This window comes from Ictidomys tridecemlineatus, chromosome 5, assembly GCF_052094955.1.
Source record: "Ictidomys tridecemlineatus isolate mIctTri1 chromosome 5, mIctTri1.hap1, whole genome shotgun sequence".
Taxonomy (NCBI): domain Eukaryota; kingdom Metazoa; phylum Chordata; class Mammalia; order Rodentia; family Sciuridae; genus Ictidomys; species Ictidomys tridecemlineatus.
The window spans coordinates 43972149-43995680 of record NC_135481.1 but is presented as its reverse complement, the minus strand read 5'-3'; the positions used below and the strand labels follow the sequence as shown (position 1 = coordinate 43995680).

General features: G+C 35.6%; 1 protein-coding gene across 17 annotated transcripts in view; it reads right to left on the bottom strand.

Annotated features, from left to right (window-relative positions):
• Dph6 (diphthamine biosynthesis 6) overlaps positions 1-23532 on the bottom strand; it is a 415070-nt gene that overhangs the window by 246754 nt on the left and 144784 nt on the right. For all 17 annotated transcript variants that reach the window (XR_013438851.1, XR_013438852.1, XR_013438858.1 and 14 more), the window contains one exon: positions 22482-22543. Coding sequence is in view for 8 of the 17 variants with exons in the window: in XM_078049870.1 (XP_077905996.1) it covers positions 22482-22543 (62 nt within the window). In the remaining 9 variants the exon portion in view is untranslated. The remainder of the gene's footprint in view (positions 1-22481; positions 22544-23532) is intronic.

Sequence of the window (23532 nt, the reverse complement as noted above, 5' to 3'; positions counted from 1 at the left end):
TATTTCATAGAAAACAACAACTTTATTTCTAAAACATCTCAGGTCTGTCTCTGGCTTCACCTTAAAATTGAAAATTAATGTATGCTAGCACTCAAGCACTCCAAATGCAATTTTTGAAATTCTCTGATGTTTTCCTATTAGCATAACTGCAATAAAAATACTAAAAATCTAGACTGTTTAAAACTTTAGCTTCTTCCTGAATTTTGAGATTCCATAATTTCCACATATATAATAGCAATCTATAATGAAAAATAAATATTTTCACGTTGTCTATTCTTTTAAGAACTAATATTTTTAATGATTAAAATATATTTATATTTTTTACTTAGTACTGTATATGAAAAGCGGAAGTTGAAAGCTATTCTCATCATTACAAAAATGTCGGATGGGTTATAAAATTGTGCTTTTATAACCCAGAGTGCTGAGAATGCAGTCATGTGGATGAACTAAATTACAGATTGGATAAGCCTTTCCTACATGAGTGAAATTCCATGTCTACTTTCTTAATTGGAGAACCAAGGGAAGAGATTCAAACCTCCATAGATTAAAGGATTATATCAATGTATATAGAAAGCAGCCAAACTTTTATGATCAGTGGACTCCTGTGATAAATTTTTAGAGTCCTGAGAAGATCCATGGAATCTGTTTAGTCTGCTAGTTATTTACCACAAATCCTAATTGAGTGCATACAGTGACTACATGCAGTATTCTGGGTCTTGGACAAAAAGGAGATGAGGAACACCTGCTCATCAAATCTTTTCTATTAAATTTCCACTTCACCAAAGACTGGGGGCAGGGTAGGAAGACTGAGAAATTTCCTCTAGGGCTTGGAGGGGCTGAGAGTAGCAAACTCTTGAAGAAGCAGAACTGCCTGTAAAGTGGGCTGGGAGTTGGGTTCCCTAGACTCATTGAAGCTGAATTCCAAGCCCAGATGAAAAGAGAGTCCTAATCAAAGTAACTTCAAGAAGTGCATATTCAAATGAAATGCAACTAAGAACAGTCCCAGTTCAAGTGGAGATGAGACTGAAGAGAATACACATCCCAGACTAGCTGCCAGATGGAGAAAGGAATATGCCTTTTTCTAGGGTAAGGATTATTTACCTCAGTCTCTACCATTCTTTTTTATTCAATATATGACAGGAAATATAAAAGAGATGATAAAATATGCAAAATGTGACCTATAATCAAAAGAAAAAAGAAAAACCCAAAACAAAAGGAAATAGAAACAGACCTACAAAATAACCAAATGTTGAACTCAGTAAACAAGGACAAAACAATTATGTTGTAGTGCTTAATGGTAGAGGTAGACAAAATTCATTAAAGATGGTGATTGCAACAGAGATAAAAAATTGGAGGTAGATTCATCTAGTTCATATAATGGCTGTAATACGTATTGGGCAGGGGATCTGGGATAAGTTGCTTAACTTCTCTCAATTTCAGTTTTCCTAGGTAATAGCTTTTGGGGATGTTGTGAAGTTAAATAAGATATTATATACAAATCTCATAACAATACCTGGCACGCAGAAAGCACTCAATATATGTTATCTTCTGCCCATTAGATTATTTTGCCCTTCTCTTGGGTCTTTGGCTCTTTTATTTATTACCAATACTATTATCTATTACTTTTAGGCAAATGATTCTTAAAACTCCAAGCAAACAATCTCTCTCCAATATTTTAAATCCCCCAAAATGTTTATCAAATGTTTTATTTGAAAGCATTAAATCAATAAAACAAAGTTCTTGGTATTTCCTCAAAACTTTCTCTGTTCAATTTCCCTGTTTGCAATAGTTAAATCAAGCTTAAAATATTAGAGAACGTTGTCCTTTCTTTCTGCATATAGCCTACATATAAAAAATGATTAATTCATTTATTGAATCAACAAATATTTTCTCAGTACTTAATAAGTGCCAAATTTATTTGTACATTAAAGATATGGCAGTGAACAAGACAAAGTGCAAAATTTCTTTCATCCTAACACCCTGATGACCACCCTGCATTTCAACCATTACAAAGATCTCACCTTCCTACTTTGTTTTCACCTCTCCCAAACCCTTTACATACTATCAACACAATAACTTTCCTTAACACTGTATTATTGCAGTACTCATCTGCTTACTTTTGGTGGCTGACGATTGCCTATTCAGTAAAAATCAAGATCCTTAAAACAGGTAATCAAATACTTCAGCCAATTCAAAAAAACTTTAGTTGGCTTCAACAAACCCCAAAGACTAAATCTTATTAAATATAAAGTGATAAAAATAAATTCCAAGATGTACTCCCATAATGGCTGCACTAATTTGCAGTCCCACCAGCAATGTATGAGTGTACCTTTTTCTCCACATTCTCGCCAACACTTAGTGTTGTTTGTCTTCATAATAGCTGCCATTCTGACTGGAGTGAGATGATATCTTAGAGTAGTTTTGATTTGCATTTCTCTGATTGCTAGAGATGGTGAGCATTTTTCATGTATTGTTGATTTATTGTATATCCTCTTCTGAGAAGTTCAGGTCCTTGGCCCATTTGTTGATTGGGTTATTTGGTTTTTTTTGGTGCTTAGCTTTTTGAGTTCTTTATATACCCTAGAGATTAGTGCTCTATCTGATGTGTGAGGGGTAAAAATTTGCTCCCAGGATGTAGGCTTTCTGTTCACCTCACAGATTGTTTCTTTTGCTGAGAAGAAACTTTTTAGCTTGATTCCATCCCATTTATTGATTATTGGTTTTAATTCTTACTATAGGAGTCTTATTAAGGAAGTTGGGGCCTAAACCCACATGATGAAGATTAGGGTCTACTTTTTCTTCTATGAGACACAGAGTCTCTTGTTTAATTCCTAGATCCTTGATTCATTTTGGGTTAAGTTTTGTGCATGGTGAGAGATATGGGTTTAATTTCATTTTGTTACATATGGATTTCCAGTTTTCCCAGCACCATTTGTTGAAGATACTATCTTTTCTCCAGTGCATGTTTTTGACACCTTTGTCTAATATAAGATAATTGTAATTTTGTGGATTATTCTCTGTGTTCTCAATTCTGTACCATTGGTCTACCAGTATGTTTTGGTGCCAATACCATACTGGTTTTGTTACTATTGCTCTGTAGTATCTTTTAAGCAATGCCACCTGCTTAACTGTTTCTTCTAAGGATTGCTTTAGCTATTCTGAGTCTCTTATTTTTTCCAGATGAATTTCACGATTGCCTTTTCTATGAGGGTTGCCATTGGAATTTTGATAGGAATTGCATTAAACCTGTATAGTGCTTTTGATAGTATGGTCATTTTGATAATATTAATTCTGCCTATCCAAGAGCAAGATAGATCTTTCCATCTTCTAAGGTCTTCTTTGATTTCTTTCTTTAGGGTTCTGTAATTTTCATTATATAGATCTTTCATCTCTTTCGTTGATTTGCAAGTATTTTATTTTATTTTATTTTTGAGGCTACTGAGAATGGGGATTCTTAAGAGAAAAATAATCCTAAGAAAGACAAATCATAGATAAATGATAATCATAGATAAATCAAAGATAAAGTAATCATTCTTCATTTCTAAGGTGATAATTTTAAGAACTTGAAGAAGTTTAAGATGCAATGGCTAATATTATTACATCATTAATTTAGGTTAATACATATGTAAGACTATAGATGTTCTTTAACCTTGAAATTACATTCATAGGATTTTATATTAGGAAAATGATAATCAGAAATGTACATGAAGATTTATGAGAAAATGTCATAATTATAATAATTTAGAACCAATATTTCCAAAAAGTGATAACTTGTAATCTCTTATGTAAATATCTAGCATATTATATAATGCAATATGTAACTATGACATGATACATTGAATATAAATATGTAGAATATGAACATGGTGGGATCTACCCAGCCTCTAGTTAATGTATTTTCAAAATACACTTAGTTATATGAGAAAATGAACATGTATATCTGGGGAAAGAGATGACAAAAATGCATGTATGGTTATACTAGTGGTGTGACTGAGCACAATGTACAGCCAGAGGAATGAGAAGTTATGCTCTATTTGCGTACAATGTGTCAAAATGCATTCTGTCATGTATAACTAATCAGAACAAATTTAAAAATTATATGTATAGTTGACTCCATAATGTAAGTAAAATCTGTATTAAGTATAAAACTACATGAATTTGCATATGAAACAAACTCTCTGAAATATACTAACATGGTAGCACTGTGCACCATGGGGCAGTTAGAACTGTATTTTTAATTTATTTTCCTACACTTTATTATATTTCAAATTATCAGCACATGGTAGGTATTTTTATTTTTCTATTTTTTTAAAATTCCCATTTATCTTCATTCCTTATTCCCCCTTTTTTTCATTATACAGGCAGATTTTTAAAATATATATGTCTTTTATATCTTTATAAATATACTAGTACTTTGTGATGTCTGAATTCTTAAATTATTTATATGCTGATAGTTTTCACTCAGCACTATTGCTTCTATAAGTCCTTCGAGTATATATTCCTACCAGCAGACTTATATTTTATGATATACATCTACAGAATTTTAATATCTTCTGTTTCAGGAAGTGATATCCAAATTGCCTCCAATAACCCTACCACCATGAAAAATTAAACCTCAAGACTATTTTACCTAATGTCCCTTTATAAACTAGTAGAATTGCTTTCTTAAAGGGGATAGTCACATTTAATCTAGGTATTTCAAAATTGTCCTCAGAATGGAATGGTTCCTGTCTTTACACTAGAGAGGTTCTATAAACCAACTCCTGCCAACAATTGTCATTGGCTTTGTAATTAAGAAAATTTTAGTTGTAGATGAACACAATATCTTTCTTTCTTTATTTTTATGTGGTGCTGAGCATTGAACCTAGTGCCTCACACGTGCAAGGGAAGCACTCTACCACTGAGCTATATCCTAGCCCTGGGTTTGTAATTTTTGATAAACAGGTAAAAACTAACACCTCCTTTTTGCTTTAATATGCATTTCCCTAATTACTAAACCAGTGAGCATCCTTCATATTCATATTACCTTCTGAGACATTTTCTTCTGTATAGTGGTTCTCCATAGCTCCTGCCTATTTTTCTGTTAGGAATGTTATTTTATATGATAATATGTGTGAGTTAACAATCCCTTGACTGTTTTGAACCTTATTCTCATTACTACCCAGTATTTGATATATTTTGAAAAGCAGAAAATTTTCTATATTTTTTCTTCAGTAATCATAAACCTCATGACTGTAAATATTGTTAACATTTACTGAACAGTTAGAATGTGTCAGATACTGAACTAGGCACCTTATGTATCATTTCACTGTAATTACCATCATTTTACACATGAGAAACCACTTCAATTAATGTTTCAGGTAAGTAAAAGGCTTATGGGCATCCAGGCATAATGATGCTTTGCTGATCACCATCCCACACTGCCTTTTACTCCATGTGATCTGAATGAATTATAAAAAGGGCTTTTGAACTGGGCACAGTGCACATGTCTGAAATCCCAATGGTGCAGAAAGATCACAAGTTCAAAGCCAGCCTCAGGAACCTAGTGAGGCCCAAAGCAACTTAGCAAGACACTGTCTCAAAATTAAAAAGATAAAAGGGGTTGGTGTTATGGCTATGTGGTAAAGCATCCATGGGTTCAATTCCTGGTACAAAAGAAGCCCAAAGTTATCTTCTCTCTATCACTGCTACCACCAAACTGTCTGTAATCTCACAAATATTAATTTTCACAAGGGAATTCATTATAATATATAAGTATTCCTTTAATTAAAAATATTAATTCTTGAATATAGTAATACAGTAACACATTGACACAGTAGTAAAACTGACTTATTACACTTAACTAGTAATGTCCACCTAAATTACACAAGAAGTACATAAGAGGCATCTCAGGGGCATGGAGGCTGGTGAACAAAATAGGTTGGGTTCTCCTATGTATAACTCTTCCTCTAACCTATAAAAGTTCAAGGATTATCTGTTTTTTTCTGTCTCTTGTATGTGTATTCCTTATTATTCACAACTTGTGTCAACAAGTTGAAAAATGAATATATGGTTAATCTTTTATCTGATTTAATGAGATTAATCACAATCATAAAGATAAGAAGACATAGGCATTCCTTGCCATCTGATTTGTCTTAGATAATGATGGTAAATATAGAGTTGGAAGTAATAACTTAAACAAATCATACTCTCTAAATGCAGAAAGAAGAAAAAAGTTGGATAGGTGACTCATTCCACTTTTATATCCAAATCATCATGCTCTAGATACAACAGGTAACTGAGGCTCCTTTATGAATTTATACAAAAACAAAAGGTAAAAAGCAGAGAGAAAAATGTGGGGAGTCTGAATTAAGACTGGGTTCTGTAAGATAATTGTTGAGAATAAGGTGAGAAACAAATTGCTGTATGTGTAAACATTTATTTAGCACTCACTTTATGGACAAATCACACACACACACACACACAAAAAAAAAACATACACATATATAATTTTTACTCCACAGAAGTCAGAGAAAAATTTAGAAGACAACACTCAGATAGTCTTGTATAATTCTCTATAACTCTCAGGATAAGAATTTCTGTTAAAAATACATAATTATCCATTAAAATCCTTCCCTCCCAGGTAGAACAACTTTTATAATCCTGATAAACTACTTGTCAAAATCAGCAAAGACAACCATAGCTATTTTCTACAACAAAATCTCTTCAAACATTGCTTATGTTCTATTTTCTCTCCTCTTTACTCCTGAAATTTTAATTGCATGTGTATGATGATCATATTTCCTCTATATCGTTTATATATTTTTTCCACTATTTTCCATCCTCTTTTCTCTTGTGCTTCAGTATAGATATTTTATTTTACCTTATCTTCCAGTCAGTCACTATTTGTACATACAGCTGTATCTTATCTACTAGAAAACTCATATATTTATGTTCTTAAAATCTGATAGTTAATTTAAAAATTTTTTTTTATTAGCTACACATGACATTACAATGATCTTGGCAATTTATACATTTGAATCATTGGGGTATAATTTCTCATTTTTCTAATTGCACAGATTGCAGAATCACACTGGTCATAGAGTCAAGTATATACATACACCAATCATAATGTCTATTCTATTCTGCTGCCCTTCCTATCCCTCCTACTCCTCCCCTCCACTCCCATCATTTCTCTCTATCCAATCTAATGTGACACATTTTTTTCTTTTTCTCATCACAACATCATACATGTATTCTGTATAACAATGAAGTTCTCCTTCCATCTTCCGTGCAACTCCCCTTCTCCCTCTTTTTCCCTCCCACCTCTCTTCCCTATTTAGTGGTAGTCTTCTTCTCATGCTCTTCCTCCCTATCCCATTTTGAGTCACCCCCCTTATATCAGAGAAGACATTCGCCATTTGTTTTTTAGGGACTGGCTAACTTCACTTAGCATAATCTGCTCTAATGCCATCCATTTCCCTGCAAATGCCATGATCTTGTTATTTTTTAGTGCTGAGTAATATTCCATTGTGTATAAATGCCATATTTTTTAATCCATTCATCTATTTAAGGGCATCTAGGTTTGTTCCATATTCTAGCTATTGTGAATTGTGCTGCTATAAACATCGATGTGGCTGTGTCCCTGTAGTAGGCTCTTTTAAGGTCTTTTGGGTATAGTCTGAGATGGGGAATAGCTGGGTCAAACGGTGGTTCCATTCCCAGCTTTCCAAGGAATCTCCATACTGCTTTCCAAATTGGCTGCACCAATTTGTAGTCCCACTAGCAATGTATGAGTGTACCTTTTTCCCCGCATCCTTGCCAGCACTTATTGTTGTTTGACTTCATAATGGCTGTCATTCTTATTGGAGTGAGATGGTATCTTAGAGTAGCTTTAATTTGCATTTCTCTGATTGCTAGAGATGGTGAGCATTTTTTCATGTATTTGTTGATTGATTGTATATCCTCTTCTGAGAAGTGTCTGTTCAAGTCCTTGGCCCATTTGTTGATTGGGTTATTTGTTTTTTTGTTGTTAAACTTTTTGAGTTCTTTGTATACTCTAGAGATTAGAGCTGTATCTGATGTTTGAGCGCTAAAAATTTGTTCCCAGGATGTAGGCTTCCTATTCACCTCACATATTATTTCTCTTGCTGAGAAAAAAACTTTTTAGTTTGAATTGGTCCCATTTGTTGTTTCTTGGTTTTAACTCTTATGCTATAGGTGTCTTATTAAGGAATTTGGGGCCTGTCCCCATGTGATGAAGATTAGGGCCAACTTTATCTTCTATTAGACGCAGAGTCTCTGGTTTGATTCCTAGCTCCTTGATCCATTTTGAATTGACTTTTGTGCATGGTGAGAGAAAGGGATTCAATTTCATTTTGTTGCATATGAATTTCCAGTTCTCCCTGCACCATTTGTTAAAGATGCTATCCTTTCTCCATTGCATGTTTTTAGCACCTTTGTCTAATATAAGGTAGTTGTAATTTTGTAGATTTGTCTCTGTGTCCTCTATTCTGTACCATTGGTCTACCAACCTGTTTTGCTGCCAGTACCATGCTGTTTTTGTTACTATTGCTCTGTAGTATAGTTTAAAATCTGGAATCGTGATACCACCAGTTTCACTCTTCCTGCTTAGAATTACTTTAGCTATTCTGGGTCTCTTATTTTTCCAGATGAATTTCATGATTGCTTTAATTAAAATCAGAGCTGAAATCAATGAAATCGGAACAAAAGAAACAATCGAAAAAATTGACAAAACTAAAAGTTGTTTCTTTGAAAAAATAAATAAGATTGATAGACCACTAGCCATGCTAACAAAGAGAAGAAGAGAGAGAACCCAAATTACTGGCTTACGGGATGAAAAAGGTAACATCACAACAGACACTTCAGATATACAGAAGATAATTAGAAATTATTTTGAAACCGTATACTCTAATAAAACAGAGGATAGTGAAGGCATCGATAAATTCCTTAAGGCATATAAGTTACCCAGATTGAGTCAGGATGACATAAACTACCTAAACAGACCAATATCAAGTGAGGAAATAGAAGAAGCCATCAAAAGACTACCAACCAAGAAAAGTCCAGGACCAGACGGATATATAGCAGAGTTTTACAAGAACTTTAAAGAAGAACTAATACCAATACTCTTCAATCTATTTCAGGAGATAGAAAAAGAGGGAGTACTTCCAAATTCATTCTATGAGGCCAACATCACCCTCATTCCAAAACCAGATAAAGACACTTCAAAGTAAGAAAAATTCAGACCAATATCCCTAATGAATATAGATGCAAAAATACTCAATAAAATTCTGGCAAATCAAATACAAAAACATCAAAAAGATCGTGCACCATGACCAAGTAGGATTCATCCCCAGGATGCAAGGCTGGTTCTATATACGGAAATCAATAAATGTAATTCACTACATCAATAGACTTAAAGATAAGAACTACATGATCATCTTGATAGATGCTGAAAAAGCATTCGACAAAATAAAGCATCCCTTTATGTTCAAAACACTAGAAAACTTAGGGATAACAGGAAATTACCTCAACATGGTAAAAGCTATATATGCTAAGCCTCAGGCCAGCATCATTCTAAATGGAGAAAAATTGAAGGCATTCCCTTTAAAATCTGGAACAAAACAGGGATGCCCTCTCTCACCATTTCTATTCAACATAGTTCTTGAAACACTAGACAGAGCAATTAGAGAGATGAAAAATATTAAAGGCATAAATATAGGAAAAGAAGAACTTAAATTAGCACTATATGCTGATGACATGATCCTATACCTAGCAGACCCAAAAAGTTCAACAAGAAACTTCTAGAACTAGTAAATGAATTCAGCAAAGTGGCAGGATATAAAATCAATACCAATAAATCAAAGGCATTCCTGTATATCAGTGACAAACTCTCTGAAATCGAAATGAGGACAACTACTCCATTCACAATATCCTCAAAAAAATAAATAAATAAAATACCTGGGAATCAACCTAACAAAAGAGGTTTTTGAGAAAGAAATAGAAGAAGACCTTAGAAGATGGAAGGATTTACCTTGCTCATGGATTGGTAGAATTAATATTATTAAGATGGCCATATTACCAAAAGCACTTTACAGATTCAATGCAATTCCCATCAAAATCCCAATGACAGTCCTTGCAGAAATAGAAAATGCAATCATGATACTGTTATTTTTAAGATCAACAATTCCATCTGTTTATTTTATAGATTCTAACTCTCGTCTAAAATACTACATATTCTCATCTATTTTACTGAGCATATTAGCCTTAACCATTTTGGAGTGTAAATCTGATAATTCAATTACATGGATATCCTCTGGGATGTTTCTATTGTGTTGAGAGCCACAGCCAAAGGGGCCCCAGCAAACTTCCAGCTGCCAGCTGATGATCCAGCTGCCAGCAAACTTCCAGCTGCCGGCTGATGATTGGCTCACAGTGGCCCCAGCAACATCTAGCTGATTGGCTCCTCTGCGGTGATGTTCATTGGGCTGTTTCCCTGCCCTTCAGACTGCCAGCTGATGATTGGCTCACAGTGGCCCCAGCAACATCTAGCTGATTGGCTCCTCTGCGGTGATGTTCATTGGGCTGTTTCCCTGCCCTTCAGACTGCCAGCTGATGATTGGCTCACAGCGGCCCCAGCAACATCTAGCTGATTGGCTCCTCCACGGAGCTGCTCATTGGGTGACTTCTTTGGCTCTGCCCACGCAACCCAGCCAATCGGCCTCAAGAGCAGGAGGATGGTGGGAGGTTGAGAGGCTGGTGTGGGGGTGAGAGGCGTGTGGAAGCCGGTGGTGGCAGTTGGGCTCTGAGGGTTTTTTCCCTGAGGAGCTGTTTTGTTTGGCATTTGTAGTTCTAAAAATAAAGTTAGTTTCTTTTGACAAGTGGCTCCTGATTTGTGCCAAGCCAGACTTCGGCATTTGGTGGCTCGCACGGGGAGCGACTGAGGGTAAGTAAACTGCTCGCCCCTGAGGGCAGGGCGAGAGGATGGGTAGCCATTCTAAGTTTACTCTTTTGTTTTGCTTCATTTTTGTTTTAACTTGCCTGTCCCTGGAAATGAGTGAGAGGGAAGAAAAACCGCTCACATTTGAGGAAAAACTATTTGCGTCTGAGGAACAGATAGGGAGAAAGGATGGATGCACACGTCAGGAGGATAGAAAGGCTGTTATAATGATTTTGTGTGGTTCCATTTTTATTGGATTCTGTCTCGGTTTTATTTGCTGTTATCTTGCTGGGTTGTATTATAGTAGAAATATGGGATCAGCAATTAGTAAAAAGCAAAACGAAAGAGTGTTAAGTAAATTGTTAGAGGAAGGAGTCTTCCCAGTAAAATCAAGAGCAGTCAGGGCATACGTTGATATAATACAAAAATATAGCCCATGGCTTTTTAAGGAGGAGTTGTTAGATATATCACAATGGAACCATCATGGTGAAGATTTAAAAAGAATAGAAAAGAACAACCCAGGGACTCTGCCAGTTGGCACATTGCCATTGTGGACGTACATATCTGGTTTGCTTAGTCCAAAGCCTTCAATTCAGACAAAGGTAGAGGAAGGAGAAGACATATTGATACAAGTACAAGAGAAGGTCTTTCGAGCTAGTGAGACAGAGGAAGGAAGTTTAGAGCAGAAAAAGCCATCAGGGGAAAAGTTACAACAGGAGACTGCTAATAACATATTTCTATCACAGAGCGAAAGTGTCCAACCAACAGCACCACCTCTACCAGAGGGCATAAGTGTCCAATCAACAGCACCACCTCCATATGCTAGGAAAGCCCCAAACCCCGCAGTTGATAGTTGGGATCCTGAGACAGGATCTCAAGTATGCCCTGTATTTGAGGTAGGAGGGCAGTGAATTCACCAGGGTTTAAATTTCACATCAGTGAAGGAGCTAAAAGAGGCTGTAACAACCTATGGTCCTCAAGCACCCTTCACTGTAAGCTTGGTCGAATCCATTACCAACTTAAACATGACGCCAGCAGATTGGGCTAATGTTTGTAAAGCTGTGTTAACTGGAGGACAATACCTGTTATGGAAGGTTGCCAATGAGGAATTTTGCAAGGAGACGGCTAGTCGAAATGCAGCAGCTGGTTATACTCAGAGAAATCTAGATATGTTGTTAGGAAAGGGACCTTATGAGGATCGGCAGCAACAACTTGCATATGATCCTGGTGTATATTTACAAATTGCTGTAGATGCAGTTAAGGCATGGAAGACTTTACAAGGACATGGAGGTTTACAAGGTCAATTATCTAAGATAATACAAGGAGCTAATGAACCTTACGCTGAATTTGTAGATAGGCTTATTCAAACAGCTACCAGAGTTTTTGGGAATACAGAACAAGCAATGCCATTAATAAAACAACTGGCTTATGACCAAGCGAATCGTTGGTGCAGAGATATCATTAGACCATGGAAACAGGAAGATTTAAACACATATATTAAATTATGTAGAGACATTAATGAACAAGAGCAAGTCATGGCAGCTGCAGTAAAACAGGCTTTAAATGCCAGAGACATTAATGAACAAGGGCAAATTGTGGCAGCTGCAGTAAAACAGGCTTTAGATGCCAGAGACATTAATGAACAAGGGCATATTGTGGCAGCTGCAGTAAAACAGGCTTTAGATTCCAGGCCAAGAACATGCTACAATTGTGAACAAACAGGACATTTTAAAAGGAATTGCCCCATAGGAGGAGGGTTTAACAAAACTAGGTATCAAAGGAGTAGAATACCGGGTATTTGCCCACGATGCCGTAGAGGGAGACATTGGGCTAATGAATGCCATTCTCAAACCACCATAGAGGGTACTCCATTATCAAAAAACGAACAAGGACAAGGTGTTTATCCACAATATCGTGGACAAAGGCATCGGGCTCTGTTGCCAAAAAATGGACAGGGGGCCCCAATGCTCCGGGGCCCCAAACCACAAATATACGGAGCACTGGAGGAACCCAGCAACCCCAGCAACCCCATTAGGGTAGTGGCCAGGACATCAGATCCCTCATCAGACAAACCAGAGGGAGCGCAGGGTTGGACATCTGCACCTCCGCCAGATCAGTACTAACTCCAGAGATGGGAGTTCAAATCATTCCCACAGGGGTAAAAGGCCTCTTCCCAAAGGAACAGTAGGCTTATTATTGGGACGCAGCTCTTCTACTGTAAAAGGACTTTTGATAAGTCCTGGGGTAATTGATCCTGATTATGAAGGTGAAATAAAAATTATAGCCAGTTCTCCAAAGGGTATATAAATAATTTCAACAGGAGATAGAATAGCACAGTTACTAATAATACCAAGCCTACATGATAAATTTTCCAGTCATGCTTTAGAAAGAGGTTCCAAGGGATTAGGCTCCACAGGTGTAGATTGGGCTATGCTTTCTTTAAATTTAGATTCTCGGTCCATGCTAAAACTAAATATTCAAGGACATGAATTTAATGGGCTACTGGATACAGGTGCAGACCTTAGCATCATCTCTTGTCAAGAATGGCCAAAACACTGGCCATTACAACAAGCCACTCAAACACTTTGAGGCCTAGGAGTGGCGACTAATCCCGATAGAAGTGCAATGGTATTAGATTGGAAGGATCCTGAAGGATGTGAAGAAACTATACAGCCATATGTATTGGATCATCTTCCTGTAAATTTATGGGGACGAGATGTCTTAGATCAATTAGGTTTGACATTAACAAATAATATCAATCAAAATGCACCCACTATTATGGCTAGACAAGGAAAAAGATTAGAAAAACAAGAACAAGGTATAGCAGCACCAATACAAATAAATCAAGGAACAGACAGACATGGGTTGGATTTTCACAAAGGGCCACTGAGACAATAAAAATTACATGGAAATCAGAAAGACCAGTATGGGTTCCTCAGTGGCCCTTAACTAAAGAAAAGATACAAGTAGCCCATGATCTGGTCAAACAACAATTAGTGGAAGGACATATACAACCTTCTGTATGTCCCCATAATACTCCCATTTTTGTCATCAAAAAGAAATCTGGTAAATGGAGATTATTGCAAGATTTAAGAGCCATTAATAATGAAATGGTCATTATGGGACCTGCTCAATCGGGGATTCCTCAATTGTCTGCTTTGCCAAAAACTTGGTATGTTTTAGTTATAGATATTAAAGATTGTTTTTTTTCAATTCCAATTCATCCTGAGGATAGTCCACGTTTTGCATTTACTATCCCTGCACTAAATCATGAAGGTCCTGATGAGAGATATGAATGGAAAGTACTCCCTCAAGGGATGGCTAACAGTCCAACTATGTGTCAAATATATGTTAACAAAGTAATCCAGCCACTTAGAAATCAAAATCCTGAGCTACAAATATTTCACTATATGGATGATATATTATTAGCACACAAAGCTAAAAACACATTGCTAGAATGTTATGCCACACTTACAAACTTATTAAAAAATTATAATCTAGAGATAGCAATAGATAAAGTACAATTAAATCTTCCAATTAATTATTTAGGAGTTCTATTATCCTCAACCATGGTCCGTCCACCAAAAATTCAAATACGAGTAGATCAACTCAAATCACTTAATGACATTCAAAAGTTATTAGGAGACATAAATTGGATAAGGCCTTATCTAGGTATTCCAACAGGAGAATTGGGACCTTTATTTGATATCCTAAAAGGTCCATCAGATCCAAATTCACCTCGAATGTTAACACCTGAAGCAAGAAAGGCTTTAAAAATCATTGAAACATATATGGAAAATATGCATTTGGATAGAATTGATATAAGTTTGCCTTTATTATTTATTGTACTACCAACAAAAAATATTCCTACAGGAGTATTTTGGCAAGAAGGTCCATTATTATGGATACATTTATCTTATTCTCCTAACACTATTCTTACTAGGTATCCTGAGGCTGTAGAATAATTAATACTCAAAGGAATAAAAAGAGCAAAGGCAGTGTTTGGAATTTCTCCCAATAAAATTATTACTCCATATACTATGAATCAAATTGATGAATTAGCTAATGAGTTAAATACTTGGGCAATAATCATGTGCAAATCTAATGTTTCATTTGATAACCACTTACCATCTAATCCTTTATTGTCTTTTTGGTCATTGCATTCTGTAATTTTTCCAAAAATGACAAGAAAAACACCTATCATGAATGCTCCAAATATATTCACTGATGGGTCAAATAATGGTACAGCAGCAATAGTTACACCTGATCAAACTTTTACATTTTTAGTACCCAAACAATCAGCTCAAAAGGTAGAGCTTAATGCCGTATTACAAACTTTTGTGATGTTTAAAGATTCTGTATTTAATTTATTTTTTGATAGTCAGTATATAGTTAATGCTATAATATCCCTTGAAGATGCTGGTAGAATTTCCCCTTCTTCTACTGTTTTCTCTTTGTTTTCCACTATACAAAGTTTAATCTGGGACAGAAAAGATCCATTCTTTATAGGACATATCAGGGCACATACAGGATTGCCTGGAGCCCTTAGTTTGGGCAATGATTTAGCAGATAAAACTACACATGACATACATATTTTCTCTACACTAGAAGAAGCTATAAATTTTCATAAAAGATTCCATGTCAATGCTAATACTTTACAAAAGCGTTTTAAAATAACTAAGGAACAAGCTAGACAAATAATAAAACAATGTCAAAATTGTGTGACCTTTTTACCACAAGTTAATCTTGGAGTCAATCCTAGAGGATTGATACCTAACCATATTTGGCAGATGGACGTCACACACTTGCCAGAATTTGGAAAATTAAAATATTTGCATGTTACAGTTGATACTTCTTCTGGATTTTTGATGGGCTCACTTCATGCCAGAGAAAAAACTAAAGATGTTATAGCTCATTGCTTACAAAATTTTGCCACTGTGGGCATTCCAAAACAGTTAAAAACAGATAATGCCCCTGGTTATACGTCTACTTCTTTTAAACAATTTTGCTCATCATTTGGCATTACTCATATAACAGGAATCCCATACAATCCACAGGGACAAGGCATAGTTGAAAGAGCTCATCAAACTATTAAAATGTACTTATTAAAGCAAAAAGACGGAATTGGGAAGGGGGATATATTCCCCAAAGATAAACTTAAAATAACCCTTTTTACTCTAAACTTTTTAAATTTGGATTCATCAGGACTTAGTGCTGCAGAAAGGCATATGTGTCCAAAAAATGTACATAAGTCCAAGGTACTTTGGAAAGATATTCTAACAGGACAATAGAAAGGTCCTGACCCAGTAATTGTCTGAAGTCGGGGGTCTGTTTGTGTGTTTCCACAGGAAGAACAACAGCCGATTTGGATTCCAGAGAGATTAACCAAGGTTCTGACCCAGTGATTGTCTGGAGTCGGGGGTCTGTTTGTGTGTTTCCACAGGGAGAACAGCAGCCGATTTGGATTCCAGAGAGATTAACTAAGGCGATTTCTACAGACCAAAAAGAAGATGATTTAGCTCAAATCCATAACAGCTGATATCCAAAACTCCAATTTGGCTATCCTTACATCTGCGACAGAACCAGGATGCTTTTTTCAATATCTATTTTATTATTGCCCTTTCCCATATCATGAAGTTCTATTTTGTTTTTTTTTTTTGAGCTCATACTGACCTAGGTTAATGTTTTGCTGATCAGTTGTATTTTTTTTTGACTATATAGAGTTTTTAAACATTGCAATAGAGATTTTACCTGTAAAAAGTTATAAGGCCTTTATTATTATGTTATGTGTTGTATGTATTATATTATGTGTGCACACTTGTGTTTTGTGTTATATGTTTGAATGTACGTATGTCCATATATCATATATGATGAGCGCTCATGAAAAAATGGATCCAAATATTTTTTTTTATTTCACGTGATTTAAATGGTTTAATTTAAATTGGGTAAATTTAAAACTGTTAAAAATTGTTTTAATATGTAACAAAAAAGGAGGTTAACAGATCTGTTTGTTTACTTTCACCTTTCCTTTTCATTACATTTAATAATTCTCTTCAAGATAATGTAAATTGTTAAGAAAATTGTTTTCTTTTAGTGCCTTCTGGAATGTTACACAATTTTTTCTTTAGCCATTATTGCCAGAATTCCTATCTTCATCACAGTCCCGGTGAAGACAATGTAAATTGTTAAGAAAATTGTTTTCTTTTAGTGTCTTCTGGAATGTTACACAATTTTTTCTTTAGCCATTATTGCCAGAATTCCTATCTTCATCACAGTGCCGGTGAAGACAATGTAAATTGTTAAGAAAATTGTTTTCTTTTAATGCCTTCTGGAATGTTACATAATTTTTTCTTTAGCCATTATTGCCAGAATTCCTAGCTTCATCCTAGTGCCAGTGAAGACAAAGATAAAACTAATCTACAGCTTCTGCAATAGCCATCACTGAACTGCTTGCAGAACTTGCCTAGACTATGTGTCACTTGTATGCATTGTGAACTCACTTGTATGGATTGTGAACTATCTGTTAGTGCATCAACTTTTGGTAGTGTTTGGGTATTTTTGCTCGTATTCTTGACGACAAGAGCCGTCAATTGGCTTGGTGTATCTTCCTCCTTTCTGCTTGTCATGATCATTCAGCTAAAATTTGGGGGCCAACAGAGGTGAGGCAAAGAACCTCACCCCCCCACACTGGTACAAAGACCTCTCCACAGGTGTGGCTGTATACTGGACCGGTAGTCAATGACGGGTAAGATCCAATTACAATGGTACCAACCTAAGACAGGAGGCTGACGCCCTGAGGTCAGCTCATCCGAAGACGGGTAAGGACCATATGTAGTATTGGACAACCTAAGGCAGGCACGGTCCCTAAGCCACATGCTTGTTGTTTAAACAGAGAGGGGGAGATGGTGAGAGCCACAGCCAAAGGGGCCCCAGCAAACTTCCAGCTGCCAGCTGATGATCCAGCTGCCAGCAAACTTCCAGCTGCTGGCTGATGATTGGCTCACAGTGGCCCCAGCAACATCTAGCTGATTGGCTCCTCTGCGGTGATGTTCATTGGGCTGTTTCCCTGCCCTTCAGACTGCCAGCTGATGATTGGCTCACAGTGGCCCCAGCAACATCTAGCTGATTGGCTCCTCTGCGGTGATGTTCATTGGGCTGTTTCCCTGCCCTTCAGACTGCCAGCTGATGATTGGCTCACAGTGGCCCCAGCAACATCTAGCTGATTGGCTCCTCTGCGGTGATGTTCATTGGGCTGTTTCCCTGCCCTTCAGACTGCCAGCTGATGATTGGCTCACAGCGGCCCCAGCAACATCTAGCTGATTGGCTCCTCCACGGAGCTGCTCATTGGGTGACTTCTTTGGCTCTGCCCACGCAACCCAGCCAATCGGCCTCAAGAGCAGGAGGATGGTGGGAGGTTGAGAGGCTGGTGTGGGGGTGAGTGGCGTGTGGAAGCCGGTGGTGGCAGTTGGGCTCTGAGGGTTTTTTCCCTGAGGAGCTGTTTTGTTTGGCGTTTGTAGTTCTAAAAATAAAGTTAGTTTCTTTTGACAAGTGGCTCCTGATTTGTGCCAAGCCAGACTTCGGCACTATTGTCTATTTTTCTCTTGAGTTTCAGATAATTTATCAGGTCTCCTGATACACTATGCAGTTTTGATTGCCTATTGAAAATTGTAAGCAAAATATTTTAGAGGTAATTTGAAGTTCTGAATTATATTATCTTTCCCCAGAAGAAACAGGTAATAAAAGTAGAACCCAATCCCTTAAATCAGTCTAGAATTGACATGACTTTAAAGATAGATACGAGTATTTACAAAAGCTAGACTATTTTGGATTTCTCTCTACTCCTAACATATAGCCCATTCAGTAGTTTCAACTAAAAAAACAAGGGAAGGATTACCATTACTTCTGATGCTCTGAATGCTAACTTTTGTCTCCCTTTCCCTATGAAACTGAATGCCTATTCATCTTCTCAGCTGGAGTTTCCCCCTCAGCTTCTTAATATCTCTGTACTATTTCTGAATCAGAAATTACTTTGAAGGGGAAATAGGTGATGTTTGAGCTTCTGCTTTCTTTGAAAATCTGGCCCTTCAAATTATTACAGTTATGGCAATTCTCTAATGCCTTCTAATGTTATTTTTCATATAACTTTTCTAGTTGTTTGTGGGAAAGCTAGTCTGATATAAGTAATTCCACCATAGATGGAAATAAATATCTTCAATATTTATTAAAATTTAAAACATATATAACCTCAGACCCAGAATTTCCACTTCTACTATTTTATCCTACAGAAAAATACAACATGGACCCCAAACATATGTACAATAATGTTCACTCCAGCATTATTTGTAATAGCAAAAGACATTTAAACTCAATAAAGAATAATGTCCACTAATAAAAAATAGGTTTGATTATAGCATATCCATGTAATTGAACACAATGACTATAAACAAATGTCATGGATTTGTACGTGGTATAATGTAAAATGAAAAAAAATGTATAGTATGCGCCAATTTAGGTAAAAATGGATAAACACATGCATATATATTTGCATATGCCAAAATGTTTCTGAAGAAACACATTAGAATAGAAAAGAGAGGTAACTCTAGGGAAAACACAAAACATGAGTGCTTGGAATCACTGGAATATTATTTTTTTTGGTCTTGAGTTTATTATTTATATAATACAAATGTTAATTTTACAATAAACACTATGAAGAAAATAAGATATACCATGAGAAATATTATAAAGAAAAGAACAAACTGCTACTCCAAGAAGGATTTTTTGTTGTTGTTTTTTAAGCAAAAAAGTCTCACAGTAGTGAATTATAAATTTAGACTTTAAAGATATCCTGAATTTAGCTAAGTAAAGGAGGGATAATGCTCAGAGAAGGGGATTAGAATCATCAGTAGTTCAAAATTGATGAAACACAGGATATACGTAGTAGATTGTCATCTTACAAGCCTGATATTCCTAAAGGATACATGAGTCAAGGGAAGGTGTTTAAACATTTTATTTTGAGGCAATGAGAAGCAACTCAAAAATTTATAAGGAAAGTGTGATAAGATCACCTTTGCACTTCCTGTGCATTGTGGTTGTGGAACTGTGGATAATGAATCAACAAAGGAAAAGACAAATAGGAGAAAAACTTAAGCTAGAATCTAGCTGCAATAACCTAGAGGGGACTCTACTGTGGTTAACAATTGAGTATAAAAGGGGGCAGATAATGAGACATTTAGAAGGCAAAATTAAAGGATTTAGGGCTTTATTTATCAACAAAGGAGCATATGAAATAATTTATTACTATTTACTTTTTTTGACGTGGACAACTGTGTAGATAATGGAGCTCTTCACTGCCAGAAAATGGCACTGATAAGTTAGGATAAGTAGAACTCAGTTCTATGTTGTTGAAGTTCAGTATTTGGGTGAATTTAAAACTGGTCGAGAAATCAGGTCCGGAAATAGATGAGGAACATAAATTTAATTGTTCTAAGATTCAAGTTGGCAGTTGAAGTCATTGAGATATTTAAGATCATCACAGAAAGAAGGCTAGGGATGCAACCATACATATAAGAAATAGATTCTATATGAAAAGCCTCCACAAGAAAATAAGTACTCAGAAAGTCTTCAGAAGTGAGTAGTATCATAGTTTCAAGAGGGCACAGATTCTTTCAGAGGAATCTAGAAGTATGGGGTCTTAAATGTGTCAGTGGTATTAAGAAACTAGAAGATAATATACTGTACTTAATCCCTGTGTCAGAATTACCTAGTGCTTGAGTAAAGGTCATCATCTTTTGTCCTTCTGAACTGAAATTTCTTGAGGTTAAATGAGTATATGATTTTTAATAATGTCACCAGTGAACTATATTTTTAGATCTGAAAACAACTAGAATAGATTGTAAATGCTTCAAGAATAAGGATCATGATTGATTAATTCATCACATATACTTAGTGCTGTCTGCAGCATTTGTCACCTAACAGACCCTCAATAAATGCTAAATAATTTAAATATGGGATGAATAAATAGATGAAAAGATGAACAAGTACCTGAATGAAAAACTAAAGAACTAATGCCTACCAAAATCTTGGCAAGATCATTAGAGCTTATGTTCTAGTGTAGCAAAGAAGGGCAATAAAGATACATAAGATAATGTGGAAAGACTGCTCTAACTTGGCCAGCTAGGAAGAGGTTCTCTGAGGCGGCTATATTCGAGCTGTCAAATTATAAAAGGATACTAACCTTGTGATGGTCTGAGGAAAACATGCCAGGAAGGGTAAAGTTCAAGGAGAAAAATGGTAGTAAATGTGCTGAAATAATAAAGAGGCATATGTGGCAACGGCTCAGTGAACAATATGGAAACTAGTAAAAGGTAAGCCTGAAAAGACTGATAGGATGCTGATGATACAGGGTCTCATAGGTTGTGATCTCATAGGAGTTTAGTTGTTACTCTAGCTTCAAAGAGAACCCATTTAAATTTTAAACAAAGCAGTGGTATAATTTGATTTACACTTTAAAAATGTCACTCTGGCATCTGTATGAATAATGAATTACAGAGGGCAATGGTGGAAATAAGTAGACCTGTTAGGGGCTGATGTAATATGCCAGACAAGAAATGCTTATGGTGTAGAGGTAGCAGTATAGAAAGTAAGGTATGCTTGAATTTTGAATATAATTTGGAGACAGAGCGGACAAGATCATGTTTATGTGTCACATATAGGAGGGGAGAAAGAAAGACTCCAAAGGATTTTGATTTAGCCTGCAGACAATGGCATTCATTTAGTTTTGAGGCATGAGGCAAAATTTGGGATATAAAATAGAATGCAGAGGAAAATTTGGAGGTGTCAGTTTAGGTCTGAAGTGACAGACATCCATATTAAGATGAAGACAAAGGGAATGGTAAAGAACAATGATATAAAAGCCAAATCAAGTATGTAGGGATGTAATTTGTGGTCTCTGTAGGCACTGGAGCATAGAAGAGAAATATGAGCTAGAAAGATTTAAGAATTATCAAAATAGTCTTAATAATTAAAGTTGTGTGAGTAACTGTGATCACCCAGAAAAAGTTTATAGAGTGAAAATGGAATATCTACTATGAACAACTGGCAAAAGAGATGAAGAATGACCAGAAAAAAAAGAAGGAAAACTAGAGAAGTGTGGCATCATTTTGGTGAATAGAAACATTTCAAGGAGTGCTTGTAACTGGCAAATAAAAATTAATGTCTACTGAGTTTAATAAAACAGGATCATGATCATCTTAGAGCTGTATCCATTTAGAGGTGAAAGAATTCAGACTTCAGGTACATGAGACATCTGAGACCAGGAAGTAATGACAAAGAATATAGATAACACTCCTAGTTTTTTGTTTGTTTGTTTGAAGCAAAGATGATTTTCATAATTTTAAACGTTTTTTTATATTCATTAGAAGTATAATTTCATAAGACATGCAATAAATATTTCTAAAATAAAAATCATTTTTATAGTCATATGCATAGCCCTTCTTTTTTCTTCCTTTATGATTCTATATTTTGAAAAGTAGCATATTCTTACCTCTAAGAGATAAGGTTCCATCTCATCCAGCGTTTTCCCAAGATGTTTATCTGGATCTAAACCTGCCAAGAAAGATTTAAGTTTTTCTAGATAACTGTAGATAAAAACTTAAAGACATATTCACCTTCCTTTTGCCCCTCTTACCTAGGAAAGCAGTGTGAATATATTTTAAGTTGCTTTTGTCTTAAAGTAAAAAGTACTTTGCTAGTATTTACTTTCCTATTCTTCTTTTTGTGCTGATTTTCTTGCTCTTAAAAATAAGTTTCAGTTCATTTCAATAGCACTGCATCAATAATTAGATGCATTATTTTGATTCCTTTCTCTTTTATGAGAAATTATAGTTAGAATGGGAAAAAGTATAATTTTAAAGATGTGAAATTTAAATTCTTGGTATTTTAATCATTGCAGTTTAGTTTACTCATGAACAACCATATGAATTTTCTGATTTATCCTCATTTAATTAAAACTTGAAACTTTGCCCTTTATGCTTGTAACTGTAGCAAGTTATGAGGCTGATGCTGGAGGATTTTAAGTTCGAGACCAGCCTGGACAACTTGGGGAAATGCTGTCTCAAAATAAAAATAAAAAGAATTGGGGATGTAGCTCAGTGGTAGAGCACCCCTGGGCTCAATAGCCATGAATGAAAGCAGAAAACAGAACAGTGGTAGAATGTTCTATCTATATAATTAATTTGCTTAATAGTATCACATGAGCACAAATAATCGTATTATTAAATAAAATGACATTTTGTTTTTATGACTACTTGTGCAACAATGTGTTTTCCAAGAAAAAGGAAAAACAACTCTAAAATCACTACTGTGACAAGAGCATTTTCTTAGGCTACAATAAACAGATTCAACTAATATAACAGTAGAGTATGTGCGTGATGGAGCAATAATGAGAGGGGGGGAAAACTCATACCACAAATCAACTACAGAATTAAAGAATTCATTTTAGATATTTATTTCTATATGTAAATTTATGGATTTAACTCCATTTAAGTAAGTTATTTTTATTTATTATTGATTAAAACATTCAGATTCTTAATTAT